Here is an 18,016-nt window from a genome sequence, read left to right on the forward strand (position 1 = left end):
AACAACTGGAGATGAAGAGAAATACAAACACATTCTGCCCCCAAGCCATCACCATCATATACTTTTTTACATATGTATATATTGAGAAACCATGCATCTGAATCTTTACTGAATGCTCAAGACAGTGACAATAAAGAATATTGAATCTTGAAATAAAACCAATGAAGAAAAGATTACTTTTCTTTTGCTAATTGTTGCCTAAGGTTCCTGTCATAATTTCTCCATATAACCAATATATCCCAGTGGGACATATTTCCTAATGTGTCATGTGTTACACAGCTCATACTTTGTAATAAACACATTGAACAAGTCATGATGGACAAAATAAAGTATTTATTTAAAAAACATGGCACAATAATATCAAGACTCCACTGACCCATCTACCCTAAACAAGACCTTTCAATAAATAAGTCATCGTATGAAGAATAAGGCTTTGATTCTGAGTTGTAGCTGTTACATGCACGAGTTCTTCCTGTAAGACATAATATGGGCAAGGAGACATGACCAGTTAGTCAAGCCACTAAACTGGTCATTCTTATGAGCTAATGAAGACAGGCAACAGTAGCACACAGCATATAAATAAAATCAGTCAATAAATCTTCTTTGCGTCTGTTTATAAACACAGTCCAGCCCTGATCTATAGCTCCACGTAACATAAAACACAGGTTTTTACACTCTCTCAAGTGACATTTTCCTCCCAATGCACCTATGACCGGAACTTAAACTCATACAGCTAAGATATTTTTATCATAAAACAAAAACTAAAATATTTCGTCTGATATTTATGATGGTAATGGTAATAATTATTGTGATTGTGTTTTTTAACTAGACCTGACCAGTCAGTTCCACCAAATCCAATAAGTTGACAAACGTGGAACGAAATTTTACTTTTCAATGAAACCCCTGAGCTGCCTGACAAGTGTCAGGCAGCTTTGCTGTTATCAAAGCCCTGCTGCAAAGACTACAATCACACGTGAATTTTAGCCTTTTAAGAAACAATGAGCAAGACTGTTCACCGTTACAGACAGCACGAGGTGCAATTAACCTGGAAAGGTTTTAAGAGAAAACAACAGAAAGCACTGATTTTTGTTTTCCTCTTAACTCGGAACATATTTCTTATCCTCCCCAGGAAATGGAAACTCTGGTGCCCGGTTGACGTGTCCTGTTAGGAATATCCCAACTGTGCCGATGATGAAGAGGAAAAAGGCAGCCCAAAAACACACCTTGTCAATCATCTTCCCAATCAAGACCCAGCTTTCAATTTCCTGTATATAGTAAAAAAAAACAAAAACAAAAAAAAAAACATATAATATATAAAATATACATACATATAACTGAAACAGCGTATACATTTTTTAAATTGACACTCACAGATCCAGTGTTGTTTTGTTGCCTTGTGCTCTCGGCGATGAAGTTGCAGGCATCCACGCATTGTTTAATCTCAGGTGCAGCTTGAGCCAAACTCTTATACAGGTTTGCCGTACTGCTGACATCTACATTGTCCACTGGAGAAAGAAGATACTGAGTTAGATGACAGCTTCCTGCAAAACTACCCAAGGCAAATTTGTATTAAACTAGAATGTAAAAACTAAAATAAACCATTCATTTTCAGAACACAGTGATCCACTGAGGGTAAATTCCAGTGAAGCGCCCATTGTGAGCCTTTACATTTTACAAAATAAATATCTTACCAATAGATCGTGTGAGACCATGTCTCTCCCTTTGTTTGTCAAACATCATTTCACTGCGTGGTTGTTTCAGGACATATTCCTCTGCCCTCTGCAGTAGGCCAAAGGAGCTGCGGCGGCGCTCCCTCAACCCATTCATCTCTGTCGTCACCTCACTGTCATCCACCAGAGGGGACATGCCCAAGGCGCGGGGAACCATTTCCAAGAATACCTGCAAGAGGCAGAAATGTGAACAGTCAGACACATAACAGAAAAAAAAACTCTTGAATGGACAAATTTGCCTTTACTGGATGGGGTGCGCTTACATGTTTGATGGTATGGGACATGGTATGAGTGCTGGGGCTGCGCAGCGAGAAGTTCAGCACAACAATTTGATTAGTAGCAATGAGAGTAGTGACGCACATAACAAAGATCAGGTACCTGAGGAGACATGAGAAGAGATCGCTATTGATGAGGAGACTCAGGGTGTTTGGGTCGAAGAAAAACAAAACCAGCAGAGGTCAGCAGAGAACACACACTGACTTACTTGCCAATGAGAGGAACAGAAAGAGAGGTCTCAGGGACTTTCTGAGCAATAAGAAACAGGAAGACAGTCTGAGCCAGCAAGACAGAAATGGACACTGTCAGTTTCTGTCCTCCAGCTGTGAATGGGACAACAGAGTGTTTATGAGACACAACGTCTGTGCAGCATACAATGCTGTTACATTTTTATGTAATGGCTAATACTATACTAGTCGTATTCAGTTAGAGCTTTGGCTAAAACTGAATGAATATATTTTATTTTACTGTTCAAGAGACGCAAGAATTTAAAAATAGTGTCTTGACTTACCCTGTGCAGGTAGGAAGTAGGCCAATACAACCAGTGAGGAGATGAGGGAGCAAGGCAGGATGATGTTGATGATGTAGAACAGGGGCTTCCTTTGAATGACAAGATTGAACGTGATCTCCTGATACTCCAGGTCATCTGGTGAATACTTCGTGTTGATCATCTTCCTGGCTGGACGGTGGACGATGGCCCACTCGCCATTCTCTTAAATGTGAAAATGTAATGAGTCGGAGAACAGTTGTGTATTGGTGTACTGGGTGTAGATGCACTATACCTGTGAAAGCCTCAGGGTCGATGTCTACCCACTCAATAGTTTCTCCTGTTTCTCCAACAGCCAGCATGAGGTCCACTTCACTGGCACTGTACGTCTGAGATCTGGAATTGAGGCAGTGGACGTGGAATAGAACAGAAACCATGAATTGGGTCATGAATTGGGATTTACACACTGAATATGTAATTTTCATGGTTTGAGAATCTTCAGCACACCTGAATGCTAGCGTGCAGTTTTGATAATCAAATGGGAAGTAGGTAATCTCGATGGCACAAGTGCTGCGATAGATAGCAGGAGGCAGCCAGTACAACCACCCACTGCTGCTGATTAATACATTGGCATAGTAATTCACATCAAATTTGCCATCAATGCTGCAGAGAAACAGGATAAAGAGCAGAAACAGTTACCACAAACTTAAATTTTGCATAGTCAGGGAGAAATGAAGGATTTCACTCGTCTTTGTTTGGACCTTACTTGTTCTCAAGGACTATGTCCGGAAGCCAAACAGTCCTGCATGGGACACGAATAACATCAATGCCATAATAGTTAGATGTGTTCCAGGTGAGGCGATAATCAACCCATTGCTGTAGATGACATTTGAGAGGAAGGTCATCAGTGACTGAGAGAGAGGGGCTTTGGAAAATGACCCTCCTGCTAGTCAAGCCTTGTCAGGAGTTGTACGAACAAAACAAAATGAATCAAAAGAGAGAAAACTTACAATCTCAATCCACACACTGGTTGTAAGAGTCTCTTCCTTTTCATTCTGTAGAACAAGAGGAGTATGATGGTTTGAGCTGTGCTGATTGTGCACATGGTGAACCACCAACACTGTGTTAAAATGTAGGCCACAATGATGATTAATGATCATCTTGTGGGTATCATGGTGTACTTGAGTCACATGTCATTTCCGTATAGAGCTTTTAAATCCTCTGCTAATGCTCATATAATGCAGTCACGCTTTGTGTGGAACAAACAGGAAGAGTTCTTACCAGAGAGATAAGGTTGGTGAGGGTTAACTTGATCTGAACCTGCACCTGGTCTTCAGGATGAACTACTGGCCGAATATTCTTGTTGTAGCCTTTGAACAAGTCGCCGATCAGCTGTGACTCTTCATTACATTGCACTACATGAAGAAAAAGATGAGAAATAGAGGATTAGTGTTTAGGTGTGGAATTATGTCTGGTTAATATGACATGGGCAGAAATATCTACAGTATTGCTTTATTCAATGGTATATAATAATAATAATTGTTGGTTTGGTCCTTCTGACTGATTAATGTACGTGACATCATTTGATCATTCATACTGAAGCACTGGTGTCTAAGCAGCAAATAAATGTAAGGGGTTTTGAGAAGAGTAATGGAAAAGTAGGCAACAAACAAAGTCCTCAAACTCATATCTCTTTTCAGATTTTTGATGTTTGGCGACAGGTTTTTATAGTCAAAGACATCAAAAGTCATTTATGTAATCTTGGACATATGTTGCATTTTAAGGGTTTGTCATATTATTCATTGTTTGGTGGAGTTTGAAGTACAACAATCAATTTGGAAAAAAACATAAAATAGAATATAGAAATACTCAGGCACTTCAGTAAATCAGTTATCAGTTCCACTCAATTCAATTTATACAGCATCAGTAACAAGTTGTCTCAAGACCCTTTCTAACTACCAGCCTGAAACCCCCCAGAGCAAGCACAAAGATGACAGTGGCAAGAAAATCTCCTCTTAACATGAAGGAACTTTCAGCAGATTCCAGCTCATATGGGGGGACCATCTGCTTGAGGGTAAAGACAGAAAAAGATAGAAGAGAGGAAAAGAGGAGAAGAGAGCAGCAGGAGATACAAGATAAACATACATCTGTTATAGATACATACATCTGACTAAAGTGTACATGTAGGAGATAAAGCTGAGGGTGTTACATGAAAGTCTGATAATGAATCCCTTGATTCATTATCAGCAGAGGAGCATAAAACTGTCGGCTGCTATAGCGATTGCATATTTACATAAAGATTACATAAAGTCTTTTCAATTTACATCATGGCAAGTTTGGAGTATCTCATTTCCATACATGCATATAGTACTCTGATGATAGTTATGCTGATAAACTGTGAACATAAATACTGTGTTTACAATCCTGTCCATGGCTTCATCTGCATACCCTGCATACCCTGCATTCCTTCAACCCATATTAAACCAAACTTTTTTTAACCTCCAGATAATATATTTTCTTTAGATGTATTGTGTTGATGACAATCATTTGATGATGTGCTGTTGTTGTCTGCATACATGTGCACGCGTTTTTGAATTTTAAATACTTTTCTAAACCTATAGTATCTTTGAACTAAATTTGGGCAGTATGTTTTCACACGTGCGCAAGAAAAACAACCACCAGAGGACAGAGAGATGCCAGGTCTATAAACAGTGACAGTGACAGTGTACTCCTTTACTACACTACATTTTTGTATAAAGTTCAAGAGAGTCTAGAGTTTATTTCCAACCCTTGACTCTTCCCTCCCAGCTGTCACTATCCATAGCTCAGATTACACAGCAGCTGGGAAACTCTAAACTGGGACTTCAAGTCACACTGGGGACATCTCCAATAATCATCATTTGTCAAAAATGTGGGTAACACAAACAAGAATGTAGTAAAGATGTCATCCCCTGTGAGCAGCTCATCGTTGGGTCTGCCAAGTCCAATCAAGCAGAAAAACATCACATTGTTTTGAGCCCAAGGGATCCCAAGGGATGATTTACATACAAGTAGTGTAATGACACCCGTGACAATCTCACCCCCACACTGTAAAAACTTATAAATTGATTTTACTCAATCAATTTGAAAAAAACAAAAACAAAAAAATGCATGCAAAAAATGCATTTCAATGTATGCAAACTCATTCCCTCAAAAAACTAAGTAAAGCAAACTTAACGTGGTGAATTAGAGTTAAGTTGTTTAGTTTAAATCCTACTGAATTATTACTACTTCAATGACATGACTTTTTTTCAGTTTGTTTAATTAATTTCATTTAGCGTCCACTAGGGGTTGTACAGACTAGTTGATGAGCCAATTAGTCGACTTCACTGCTGTACCATGACACTCTAAGCATCATGTCAGCTAGTCATGATCACTTGACTTATGTTTAGATTTACTTCCACAAGAGAAATTGCTTGGCCACAGTAACTGAGATGCACATTAAAAAAAAAAGAAAAAGAAAAAAAGAAAAAAACGCTCTTGACCACAAGTAAAGAGAAAAAATAAAATAAAATAACAACATGGGCACCTCTGAGAACACAAACTTGAGAGGAGCAAACTTGAGGTTCATCAAGCATGTGGAAATACTTGACTAAAGATGAAGCCTGTACTACCATGACATGCAAGGTCTAAAATACGAAGGTAGTAGATCTTTAGCTGCAGTACATGGGGAAGGCTTTAGAGAAATAATGCATTTTTTTTTTTTTTTAACCCAGCGGCACTAATCTATTATTAAATGCTACCGATGGTGTTCATTTAAATTAGCTATACATATCTCATGTGTTCCTGAGGTTGGAGAGCGTGTTTTTTTTAATTTAGTCCTTGGTATAATGCCACTGGCATACCATGTTCAAGCGTCACTAAACTTGCAGAAAAGCCCCTGTCGCTATAATATTCAGGTTAATATTAATTGTTGCAATTGTATTACTTTAGTGTCGACTTGATTTCACCACATATTTCACCATACTTAACAATAAGACATCATTCAACCCCCAGAGTACACTACTTTGCACCCTTCTCAAATCAACCGTTACATTCAAACTTAATTATATTCACTCAGTAGTTCAGATTAATTGTATCAAATATCAAATAAAATTAAAATCTGACATAATTTGCATGCCAACTACATGGCCAATTAGATAACACTTTAACACTTAAAACACAACAGACCATGAATGAACAATAAATCAGTGGGATATTGTAATAAAATATATAGAAGGCTCCAATGGCAATTTGAGTGAGATAAACTGGAGGTGAAAGCACCCTGTACCATGATGTAGGTCATCTCCAGCAGTGAGAGAGGACAGCGATCCAGGTGAACCTCTCATGCCTATTCAGCCTTACTAGAACTGGTTGGTCCTGGAGATACCAAAATCTCCATTAACCATGAATCCGTGAGTCATTTGACTGGCTGCTAATAGGTACACAAAACGAGTTAGACTCGGGAAAAGACAACTAATTAACTGATTTGTCCGAAATGGCTCACCGACTTGCGTTAGTGTTTCTGGTCAGTGACTTAAATGAACCAGTTCACTTTATTGAATGTTTCAGACCATAAAATCCCAGTGAGTTAACCACCGATAAACTGCATGACCCCGAGATAGCCATACAAAAATACATGTTTGTTTTTTCACAGTAATACTGCCTTGTCAGCATGGCCTGGATGTCAACGCTCCAACCAATAGATTCACAACATAAACAATCATTTAGTAACTGTTGTCAACTATTTAACTCATTATTTTCCTGAACATAAAAACTTAAACACTTTGTTTAGTTGTTTGTGGGCAGATGTCAACGCTGTATCTCAGTGGAGACAGAAAAAATGTTGAAGAGCAGCATTTGCTTTACCCGGTTTAGTCAAATGAACGCTCTCTCTTTTCACTCAGTTCTGTTAATAAATTTCTTCAGAACTTTAATGAAACCAATTAAAAAGGCAGCAAGTAGAAGTGAACCGATCTGTGATCAAAAAAGCTCTTTATCCAAAAACCATACTTTTTGTAAGAGGATAGAAGTTAAAAACAATGAGTTTGGTTGTTGTCCTGTTCTACTTATTTTTAGTGAGTGTAGCAGGTAACAAGTTTACAAAAACAAGGTGGGCCCTATATATATTTGATAAATACCATAAAAATTTACAGTGCAAAGGCTTTGCCAATTTTAGTGATTAAATATTGTGAAATGTTTCCCTGGATACATGAAAACGCACACAACAAAACCAGAAACCAGAAAAAAACTGAATGTGAAAATGCAGTTTGTGTTTTAAAGCCCTGCAACCCTGCAGTAAGGCCAGCTTTTTTGTAAACATTGTTTTTCTCTGATATGATCAGAAAAACAGACACAGTTCATCCGACTAGAAATAAGCTGCAAAGAGTAAAACTGTGCCATCAGTTGCACCGTGCACACTGTACTTTTAATTACAGTTCATTCAGTCAACTTTCTAGAATCAGTTATGTCAACACGTGGATGCAAAGTGCAGCTTATATTTGCTGAGAGTACTTTGACCTCATCCCTTCCTGTAACCGATACTCGACAGTGATGTGAAACTAGAGACCTGCTTCGGCCTGGTTTTATTATCATCACTCTCTTGCTGAAGTTTTAAAAATGTGGTTTGGAGTGTTTAAATCACTGTTCAGATCCAGTGATTTACTCGGCCTTTTTGTCTGTGATTTGTCTTACCTTTTATTTATTTGCAGATAAGGAGGCATGTGACATTATGGTCACACCAACAGCGCCATACAGGTAAACATTACAACATCACTGTTTGACTGTGGCAAATGTAATTCAAGCTAACCTTAGATGACTTATTCCCATTGTCCAATGCATTCATCTTTAAGTCAATTTGAATGTGGTTGACAAAAAGAGAGATGAAGAAAGCGTCTGTTTCATCTGCCAATAAGCATCCTTTTCGAGAGGAGCCCGCTTCAGCCGTGTCAGCCAGTTATCGGTCAGGTGCCTCATTGTGCCGTAATCATAAAAAAGAACAGATAAAGGCCTTACACTCTCATCCCTAGACTCACACTTGGACTGAGTTTGACTTGACTCAAAAAAGATTGTGAGCTTTCAACTTGTAGAGGACAAATGGTAACTGTGATGTCAGTCTGGTTGCCACATTCCTGTGGTTATTTTCATTAAGAAAGTAGTGGCTGCTTTACTGTCTGCATTCAGGATGGCTCCTGTGTAATGTGACACCTTCTCATGGGGAATTTTCTAACCACACTAGTGACCTTGTTCAAGGAGATGGACTCAAGGAGCATTGTCCACCAAACTGGTCTTACCTTTCCAATACAATCCATAAGTGGATTTGAACAATGATTTAAGCGCTCCAAATCACATTTTAGAATCATCATATCCAGGTGTCAGTTTTTCTCCCAAGCAAATTTCTGGTCCATGTTATTCCCCTGTGGCATCTGTGCAAGTCATCTTTACAGTACTGCGGCACTATTGTTCTCATAACAAAACACAAAGTATCTACTTCATGTGAATGCATTGCTTTGAGGAACAGACACGAGTTGAATACGCAATAAATATACATGGGTGGGGACAAAATGTATTAATGCTTTGCATGTCTTTTGTATTACTCACCAATTGTTTGTTTTTTTGGTTTTCTTTTAAGAAGATGTACAAGTCCATAAATTAAGACCACGGTCTAGTGCACATGTGTGCAAAAGGCCACATCAGACAATAAGTATGGAATAATTATTGATGGATATTAGTAATACCTATCTATATTGAGTAGAAACAGAAAAAATGATTAAGAATGTGTTCAAATTAGTATAAAGTTTAACATGCTTTCATGAGTTCAGTGAGGAAAGTTTTCTTTACTCTGCCACAATCACCATGGCAAGACTTTTAGAGTTGTCTCTGAGCACTGATTCACTGCCTCCACATGACAGGCAGAAAGCATTATGGACATTATGTTGATAAGACGGCCGCCTGCCTGTCAGATAGGATGTGCCAAAAGTTTGCCTCTGCGCCACTTACCCAGACCCATTAAAGCTGCGAGAGTCGTTGCAACTCCAAAAAATATCCCAAACTGTCGCGCTGCCATCATGTTCCAAGACCTCTCCGCTGCCCTGCACTGTACTCGACTGCACTATATTTAAATATAAAGTCTGAGAGAAAGAAAGAGAGCGAGAGTAAAGACATGGAGGAAGAGCCCTTAATCCCCCCACCAAACACCCTGACTGTCGCCCACTCCGGCTGCCGCTATGCCTGGCTCAGATTACACAGCAGCTGGACGCACTAAACCAGGACGTCAAGTCACACTCCGGTCACCCACAGTAATCATCATTATGATCATTAGTCAACAACTACAAAATTAGACAACAATTGTGATGGTGCCAGCTGTAGGTGATACTGAGTCTGCATGTTTGTCATGCACTTGTCTGTCGGTACCGCTCACTGGTCCCGCATTTGTTTGGAGAAAACAATGTGACATGCATAAACCTGGGGGTGCAGCAAGGTAAACAGGTGATTGGCTGTGCTCTAGCCCTGCTATGTCTCTGGGGTATTAATACATACAGCAGGCCCTTACCACTTTAAGTGCAGGACTCTGGTAGTGAGAGATTGTCTGCTGACTGGTGGGGTTAGAGTGCTGGAGGCAGACAATGCTCATAAAACATATTAAACCATGGAGACTGACACCGGGATCTGCCCTGAGATAAGTCAGCTAACTTTTCTGATTTCCACAGCTCGCACAACACGTGACTTATTCTCAGGATGTTTTACTACTTCAGTTCAAATGTAGATTTGCCACTCTGATCGGTGCTGTGAGTAATATAAGTCATGTCTCTCTGCAGTGACAAGGGCAACAGACTGACTTTTGGAATGTGCCATGTGAGTTGCATAGTATGTGATATACTTCTAAATATACAGTTAGGGAAACAGAGATGAGCTTCTTTAAGGTAACTGGAGCCTTCAGAAGGCAGATTGTGTGTCTCACACTCGGAGCTCAGTGACAGGAGAAGGTCTGAAGCTGTCCAGGCCATCCGTTCTCTCCCAGAGCAGAGCAGCCTCACAGAGACAGTGAATACCAAACAAAAGCAAGGCGACAGCATTTTTTGAAGACAGAGAAATCTTCTAGCAATATGTTCAGCTTAGGTGAATGGTTTTTCCCGCAACAACCAATTGGGCAAGTACAGGGTTTACTTTTTCTTCTTTTTTTTGTCTGTACAGCTAAACCCAACAATCTTCTCTCATATCCACCTGATAAGGTTTGTCAATTCTTCAAAATAACTGACACAAAGATCAGCGGTGACTAAATGTCAGACGAGCCGGGACAACTGTTTTTATAGCTAATGTTATAAATATAGCCATGTCCAGTGAAGCTGGGGATTCAGAGCATTGTAGAGTCAATGTGGTTGGACCAATATTTTTTTTATTGTTTTTTTTGTTTGTTTCTTTCTTTTAACAGGCAGTGTATGCTGTGTATGCTTTGGAGCCATGTAGCAAGTTACTCTATTTTATTTTACTAGATATTACTTATATTTTATTTTTATTTTAATCTTATTTTATTATATCCTCCTTTTTACTTGTGGTTATTAAGAGTGTTTCTCGCATGTGCAACTAAGCTGCTGTGACCAAGCAATTTCCCATGTGAATCATTAAAGTCTATCTAACTCTAAAAGTCTAAAACCATAGCAGTAATCACTTACATCGCCTACGTCTTACATCATACAAAGTGATATTACAAAGGCCCATCACTTCTTCTATTTAATCATTGGTTAATGGATTCAGATGAAATTCTGAACGCCTTTTGCAAACAGAAATCTGCAACATCAGACAAACCTCAGCCCACAAGGCATTAGAAGACTTAACCGAAAAATCAATAACCATCATTTTCTCGTTTGCCTTCAAATCTGTTCTCTTCTGTCAGTACACCCAGTCACCCAGCTCGGAAGGTGTCTGTCCTGTGAACATTTGTGGAACAATTCTTACAACTGCAGCGGAAGTAGTTCCAGTGCTGTGGTTAAACAATTTGCGTCCACATGCGTTTCTCAGCCCAGAAAGTGGGAAATTCCAATGCGGTTGTATCAAATATACCCCTTTGATGCTCTGCTGAATGCCCATGCATAAACACATTAAGTGACACAATGTGTCTTCTTACCATCTGCACACATGTTAGAAATTTGCCTCAAAAACAACCATAAAGAACTGTAAGATATATCTATTGAATCTATGTTCTTGCATCCGAATAAAAGAGAACAAGCTCTGTGTAGTTTAATAGCTCATTTTTCTTTTGAATAGGTCAAGCATTTTCCCAGGGATTCTGCCTCCCCTTGTCAGTTGCTGCCTTTTTCAGAAGGGATTGTCCCCATTGGCTGCACAAAATAAAAGCCCCGTGACCTGCCCCCTCCCAGGAAATGAATGCCCCTGCTTTCACTGTTTTCCCGCTCCTCCGCAGAAAAATACAATTGTGAAGTCTCTCTTCATGAGCACACATGTGGTCTGGCTTGAACGCTGAGTTCAACGTCTGTTCACCTCCCCCATAGATGCAACAGCAACCCCACTGATAGGGACAAATCACAGGAATTTCCACGATTAGTACTATCAGGGGTGATAATCATAGAAACACCCTCATCCCTCCTGTTTAACTGCAGACTTTAGACTTCAGTAATCATTAAATAATCTGCATTCCAAAGTCCAAAATGCAATTAGCTACAGGATCTAAACCAACCTTTGTAAAAGATAGGACAGCATTTTTCCAACATAGAGTCATTTTGTTGGCATCCTCTATGTCCTTTAGAGCTGTAGACCTTTGTCATTCCTAGAATTAAATTAGCACAAATCGACATCCTTGTTCCTTTTGCTACCTCTCAGCAAGGATAACTTACTTAGATGTTACTCATTGGCAAACATGGATTTGGTATCACATCACAATTCAACCTCCAAACAGAGAGTTGGTGGTCACAAATCAATATCATGGATTTACTCAAGGCTGTCATGACTTTTTACACAAGGATTAATTAATCACAACATACTCTCTGACACTAGCAGGTCTACAGTTTAAAGTGTGTCAGCACTGCTTTATTGGTGGTCATAATGAAAATAATACGATAAGAAGTTATATTCCAGCGTAATACAATGAAACTGAGCAGCTCTATGGTTCGGAAGCAATAATAATTAAAACTTCAGTCGTATAAAGATAAAAACTATGGCAGCAATGCACAATGAAATACAATATAAGCACACAGTAGCAGACAAATGAATGTAGTACAGCATTTTAAAAGAGCAGGCAATAGTGCAAATGTGTCTAGTGAGTGTTGGACGGGACTGAGGGTCAGGTATGGGGTGCTCTTAAGGGTGTGTGTACGTATATGTGTGTGTATATGAGTTATAGACTGAGAGACAGAGAGAGAAAGAGAGAGAGAGGAAGCGCAAGGGAAAAAACGGAGAGAGAGAGAGAAGGGGGAGGAGGGAAAAGGGAGGGTGGAAGGAAGAGAGGCGAGGCAGCAAGTGTTTACTCGAGCTGACCGGAATATAGTGCATATATAGAAGATGAATCTGGAGGAAGGAGGTATCTGTCGTACAAGCTGCGTTGGCTTTGCTTTATCAGCTACTGGCTGCACTCAGATGATCTCTGGACTCGCAGATTGAGCAATACAACAAGAAATAGCAGCTCTAAAGTCAGACAAAGGCAGGACAGACAGAAGCCGCATGCTCTACAGAGTCAAAGAGCAGCAACAGACCAGAGCGTGTGATGAGGGAAAACTGCAGCTCAAGACGCAGAAAAGACATTGATAGTGGCAGCATGCAGGACTGAACTTTTTATTTTGAAGTTTTGGGGAGGAGTATGAAGGATTTGAGAGTAGGAGGGGGTCAGAGGCAGGAGTCCGGTAGAAGGTAATTTAGGTGACAGCCAGTGCAAGGGGACAAGCACCCATGTGAGACACAGAGGAATTAAAAGGTAAAAGACACAGAGAAGGAGCTGGGGTGGACTAACAGACCCCAAACTGGAATTCAGCATGGGTGTAAAGAGCAAGGCTGCTGCAGCGATCGTGGTGCTGCTGCTGTTCCTCGGCTCGCTCTGGCTACGTGAGTACTAGTGTGTGTGTGTGTACATATGAGTGAGTTCTGTGTGGGTTCTGTGCATTGTATCATTAATCTATACAATCCCTCCCTTGTCTGATATGCAGTTGCTTCAGATCAGGAATGTGTCACATGGTGTGGTGGCTGCAGCATGGCAGTCACACCACGATTGGTATATTCTTCATGATGAAAAAAAAAATTTTCACGTCACATAAATATTTGTGTGGGATCTAACATGTTAGTGGGTTGTTGGATTGTACAATGACTGTTCTTCAGCCAGAGCATATAAAATATAATCAGAATGTAAACTTGTGCAAATAGATCTTCTGTAGTCAACGTTTCTCGGGGAAGGGATCTTGTCTGGATGTCTATGATGTATATTTTCAGGTTTTAATAAAGAATACTTTATTAAAAATTAAATTATACTTTATTTACTTTAAAGTACTTCTTCCTTCCAACAAAATCATTCTATTCAAATGACAGAGGTTAGTAAAAGAGTTCTTTCATAAAGAGAAATGCCCATTCATAAAAAAAAAAAAAAAAACTGAGACCGTGTTATCTCTTGTTCCACTCTGGATTAAATTCACATTTCTGGTGCTGGTTTTCAGACGTAAGCATGACCTGTCACCCCTGTAGAATTGCAGTAACTCAGTTAGGAAGCTTAAATTTAGATTCTTTTTGTGGCCTTTACATCACTCTAGCATTTTTGGTAGAAGGCCACTGTCAAGTTGGAAAGATATTTCTGACGGCAGTCAGGCAGGCACTGTGTTTTAGTAGCTCCGAAGTTCAGCTGAATGTTTTGGGATGTTTCTGCTGATTTAAACCTGCCTGTTGCAGGTGGTCCCTAATGTGTGAAGCCGAAACCCAGAGGGACCTCCGAAGGAATGCCTTAAAATATGAAACTAAACTATAGTTTGACTTGCCTCTTGTCTACATACCACAGCTGCGCTGAACAAGTTCATGACCCCTTCCTGACATTTGTTTGAATGTATGCTGGGAATAAGAGGAACTAGATGAACCCAGACATTCACACTCAGTTAAAATGAAACACCAATACTTGAGTTTGAAGAACCCTGTTTTAACAACAACAACTTATCTCCATTCATTCATATAACATAATGAAATCCCATATGGATCTTATGGCATGTGAACCTATGTGAGCTTAAAACTGACACCAACAACTTGCACACATGATGCAGGCTGAGGGCATCAATTAAGATCACAGGGTTTTCTTTGTTTAAGGCTGGAATAAGATTAAAATGGATTAAAACTCAGAAGAATGTTATTTGCAGTCATGTGAATACTTGTCTTTTTACATGGGGAGTGGTGGAAGAAGCATTTTACTTCAAAAAAAAAAAAAGAATCTAGATTACAAATTAGATTTCAAACCTCACTGACGTAAAAGTAGTCATTAAGAACCTGAATAGTCACCCTCAGTGTTCTGCTCTTATGTACCATCACGTTTGATTTATATTACAAATGCAAGCAGCATTCAAATGTTGTACCTAAAACAGTCAAGTAAAGTATACTTTTAAACTCAAACACAGAGGTGGCCTTTTCCCAACCGGTGTCAAATTAATCTGGTAATACAGCTGTCTTGCTCTTGAACCGTAAAATAAAGGATCCTCCCAGATTTAAACAATATTTCTGTGTATTAAAACAACAACGTGAAAAGGGCTGTTTTAGGCATTGAATTTTTACCTGATTCTTACGTTTCTGTTGACTCTTAAAAGTGTTAGCTCACATTTAGTTGCCAGGTAACTTTACAGTTATAGTTTACTCACCTCAGCTTTCGCATTGTTGTTTTAAGGGAAAAGAGCTTAAAAAACTCTCCACAGACTAGTTTCTCAGCAGGAAACGTAAGATAAACACGACTATGCGATTATAGTGACAACTTGTCTAACAAGTGTACCTTTTAGCTACACTTGTTAGTCATTCCTTGAGGAAAGTGTCAATAATTGACTTCTGATGTTTGATGTGTAAAAACACTAACTGTAAGACTTTCTTTTCTTTACAATATCCCACTCCAGAAGGAAGTCTGGATTATCACTGGGATTCTTGTTTAAAAGGATATAATCAGTTAAATAAGGTAAGAGTATAAGAAATGGTTCCATGCTTGCAGATTACAAGAATGATTTTATGAAGCAGATGGGCTGCTTGAATGAATCTCATTGGTCTACTTCCTTCCTTTTGTCTCCCATTGATTGTCCCCACATTCACACACATCCCATCCCCCCCACTATCAGCTTAACCAGCTGTCCAACAGCAGCAGGACTAATGGGGCGGAGGGTGCGTTAGTCCTGGACGCGTGCCCTGGTCAGACCTTCCAGGTGTCAAAGCTGCTCTCTCAACTGCAGGCTGCATCAACCTACCCGTCTGACGTGCTGCTGCAGCCGTATCTGTCCAGCTGGGATGAGCTTGTGAAGTAAGATCCTCTGATAAAGCAGTAGCACAGTGAGAGAAATAAATTAATTTACAGCCATAAGAAAGAATGAAATAAATAATGGTCTAATGTATTACCTGGTCTCTGTAAGCTGATTTGTTTTGTTTTACTTCCAGGTTCATGGAGGCTCTGGGACCAATGGTGGGGCTGATATCCCAAGAAATAGAGACTAAGACCTCTATAATCCGCCAACTGGCCTTGCTGGAAAAGGAACCTGAAGGAGAGCTGGGGCCAGATTTAAACTCAATAATCTCTGTTAACACAGAATTTGGGACAAAGAATACTTTAGAGGTCTCCCACCACACTGGTGGGTACCACTCTGTGCGCTCCATGATCTCGATGGAGCTGAAACGAGGCCTCGTGGACTTCCACCATCAGACAGACTCCGGGTGCCGGACTCTCCTGCGCCTACATCGTGCTCTGCTTTGGCTGAAGCTCTTCCTGGAGAAGCTGGCTGAGAACCCAGAGACCGGCAGACACAGGAGCCCCTCAGAGCTGTGCCGTGAGGCCTACCAGAGCACTCTTGCAAACCACCACACCTGGTTTGTTCGCAGGGCAGCTGAACTGGCCTTCATCGCAATGCCAGAGCGGAGTTTCTTCTTTAGGCTGGTGTGCGTGCAAAACCAGGAGCAGTTCAGTTCTCTGCTGAACAGAGTGGTGGAGGCCATTGGCGGGGTTTATGACAGGACACAAGAAGCCCTGGAGGAAAATGGCATGCTGGACTTGCCATAAAAAAAGACAAAAAAAAAAAAAGAGGACCATCAGAATGGACGTTTACCGTGTTTTGCACTGTCCTCATGATAACGTGTAAAATTCTCAAGGAAACACGAATGAACTGGATTATTTTTCAGCTCAAATTGATATGTGCCATATTTTTCCTATCAACCAAAGTGCTGTGTCGACAATCAACAGATACTAGAGTTTTGTCTGACATTCCTTATTAGATTTTAAGAGCTAATGCCTTGACTTCTCCTCATCTTAGAGGCATTTTAAGGCAGCTGATAATGCATTTAAGCTGTGAACTATTTAAGCAGTAACATGAATATAATCATCCACTGTAACATATGTCACAGGGGAGGTAATTCTTTTAGATTGGATTGTTAATGTTTCGTGCCTGCTCTCACCAACATGATTGGTAATCTTCCGGTATTTCCTGTACTAAAAAAATATCTACTGTTTTGAACGTAGTCTATACCTGGTGATTTTATATGCTACCTCATAGGTCTAGAGGACTTATAGCCCTATATTCTCAGAGGGACCAATCTGTCCTGACTAAAAAGGTATTACATAAAACAATTATAAGACAATATGGTGCCTCAAAGTAAATGTTTGTGGATTATTCATTTGTGTGTTTTAGATACATTGAAAGTTTTTGTATCATGTTCTGAATGATTAAAAATCTACAAGAGACGATGCAGTTTTCCAACACAGTCTGGTCCAGTGATTTAATGACTTGACATTTAAATGCCACTGAACTAATGTGTAATGTTGTCCACTAACCAGCAGAGGTTCCAGTGTTTGCTGCACACTGTTCGTTGGTGGACATAATCTGCTCTGTGACACTCTTAAGCAGACACATTTTCCACTATCGCGGTATGGTGGAATCATAAACCAGTTTTTGAAACACGAGTAACATCTCCCTAAAACCATCTTTGGTGGGTTTTTTTTGTTATTACAAAATGTCATAGTGCTGCAGAATATTTAGGAATATACATCATGTACATATGTGTAGAAGAGAGGGAAGCAAGTGCAAGCGTCGGTCACCGGTGCCACTCTTGATCAAACTATTTTAAACCCGCAAAATCCTCTAATGCTACGTAATCCTGGCTCTCTCCTTTTTTCCTGCACTGCACTCCCTCTTTCTGAGGAAGAGGCAGTGAAGAAAAGAAAGCTGAGGAGAATGCTCAAAGGCAGAGAGAGAACACAGGAGAGAGGAGCTGAGTGAAGGTCAGCAAGCGGAAGTACACTTCACCTATAATCTTGTCAAGCAGTTGGTGGTACACTGTATTAAAACAT

General features: G+C 39.9%; 2 protein-coding genes across 2 annotated transcripts; one reads left to right on the forward strand and one right to left on the reverse strand.

Moving 5' to 3' along the window:
- Nucleotides 1-313: 313 nt before the first annotated feature.
- On the reverse strand, nt 314-9,729 carry chrne (cholinergic receptor, nicotinic, epsilon). The gene is made up of 12 exons (XM_047607003.1): nt 9,511-9,729; nt 3,775-3,908; nt 3,504-3,548; nt 3,260-3,369; nt 3,001-3,156; nt 2,789-2,889; nt 2,518-2,718; nt 2,215-2,329; nt 1,994-2,108; nt 1,692-1,899; nt 1,372-1,505; nt 314-1,265 (listed from the first exon to the last, which is right to left on the reverse strand). Exons 1-12 carry the CDS (start codon nt 9,578-9,580, stop codon nt 1,098-1,100), a joined length of 1,557 nt encoding a protein of 518 aa, XP_047462959.1. The 5' UTR covers nt 9,581-9,729; the 3' UTR covers nt 314-1,097.
- Nucleotides 9,730-12,440: 2,711 nt separating this feature from the next.
- Nucleotides 12,441-17,430, forward strand: gltpd2b (glycolipid transfer protein domain containing 2b). Its single transcript, XM_047607923.1, has 4 exons — nt 12,441-13,563; nt 15,588-15,646; nt 15,804-15,982; nt 16,117-17,430. The coding sequence occupies exons 1-4, from the start codon at nt 13,494-13,496 to the stop codon at nt 16,730-16,732; spliced, it is 924 nt and encodes a 307-aa protein (XP_047463879.1). The 5' UTR covers nt 12,441-13,493; the 3' UTR covers nt 16,733-17,430.
- Nucleotides 17,431-18,016: the final 586 nt, after the last annotated feature.

Source organism: Mugil cephalus, chromosome 15 (genome assembly GCF_022458985.1).
Source record: "Mugil cephalus isolate CIBA_MC_2020 chromosome 15, CIBA_Mcephalus_1.1, whole genome shotgun sequence".
Lineage (NCBI taxonomy): Eukaryota > Metazoa > Chordata > Actinopteri > Mugiliformes > Mugilidae > Mugil > Mugil cephalus.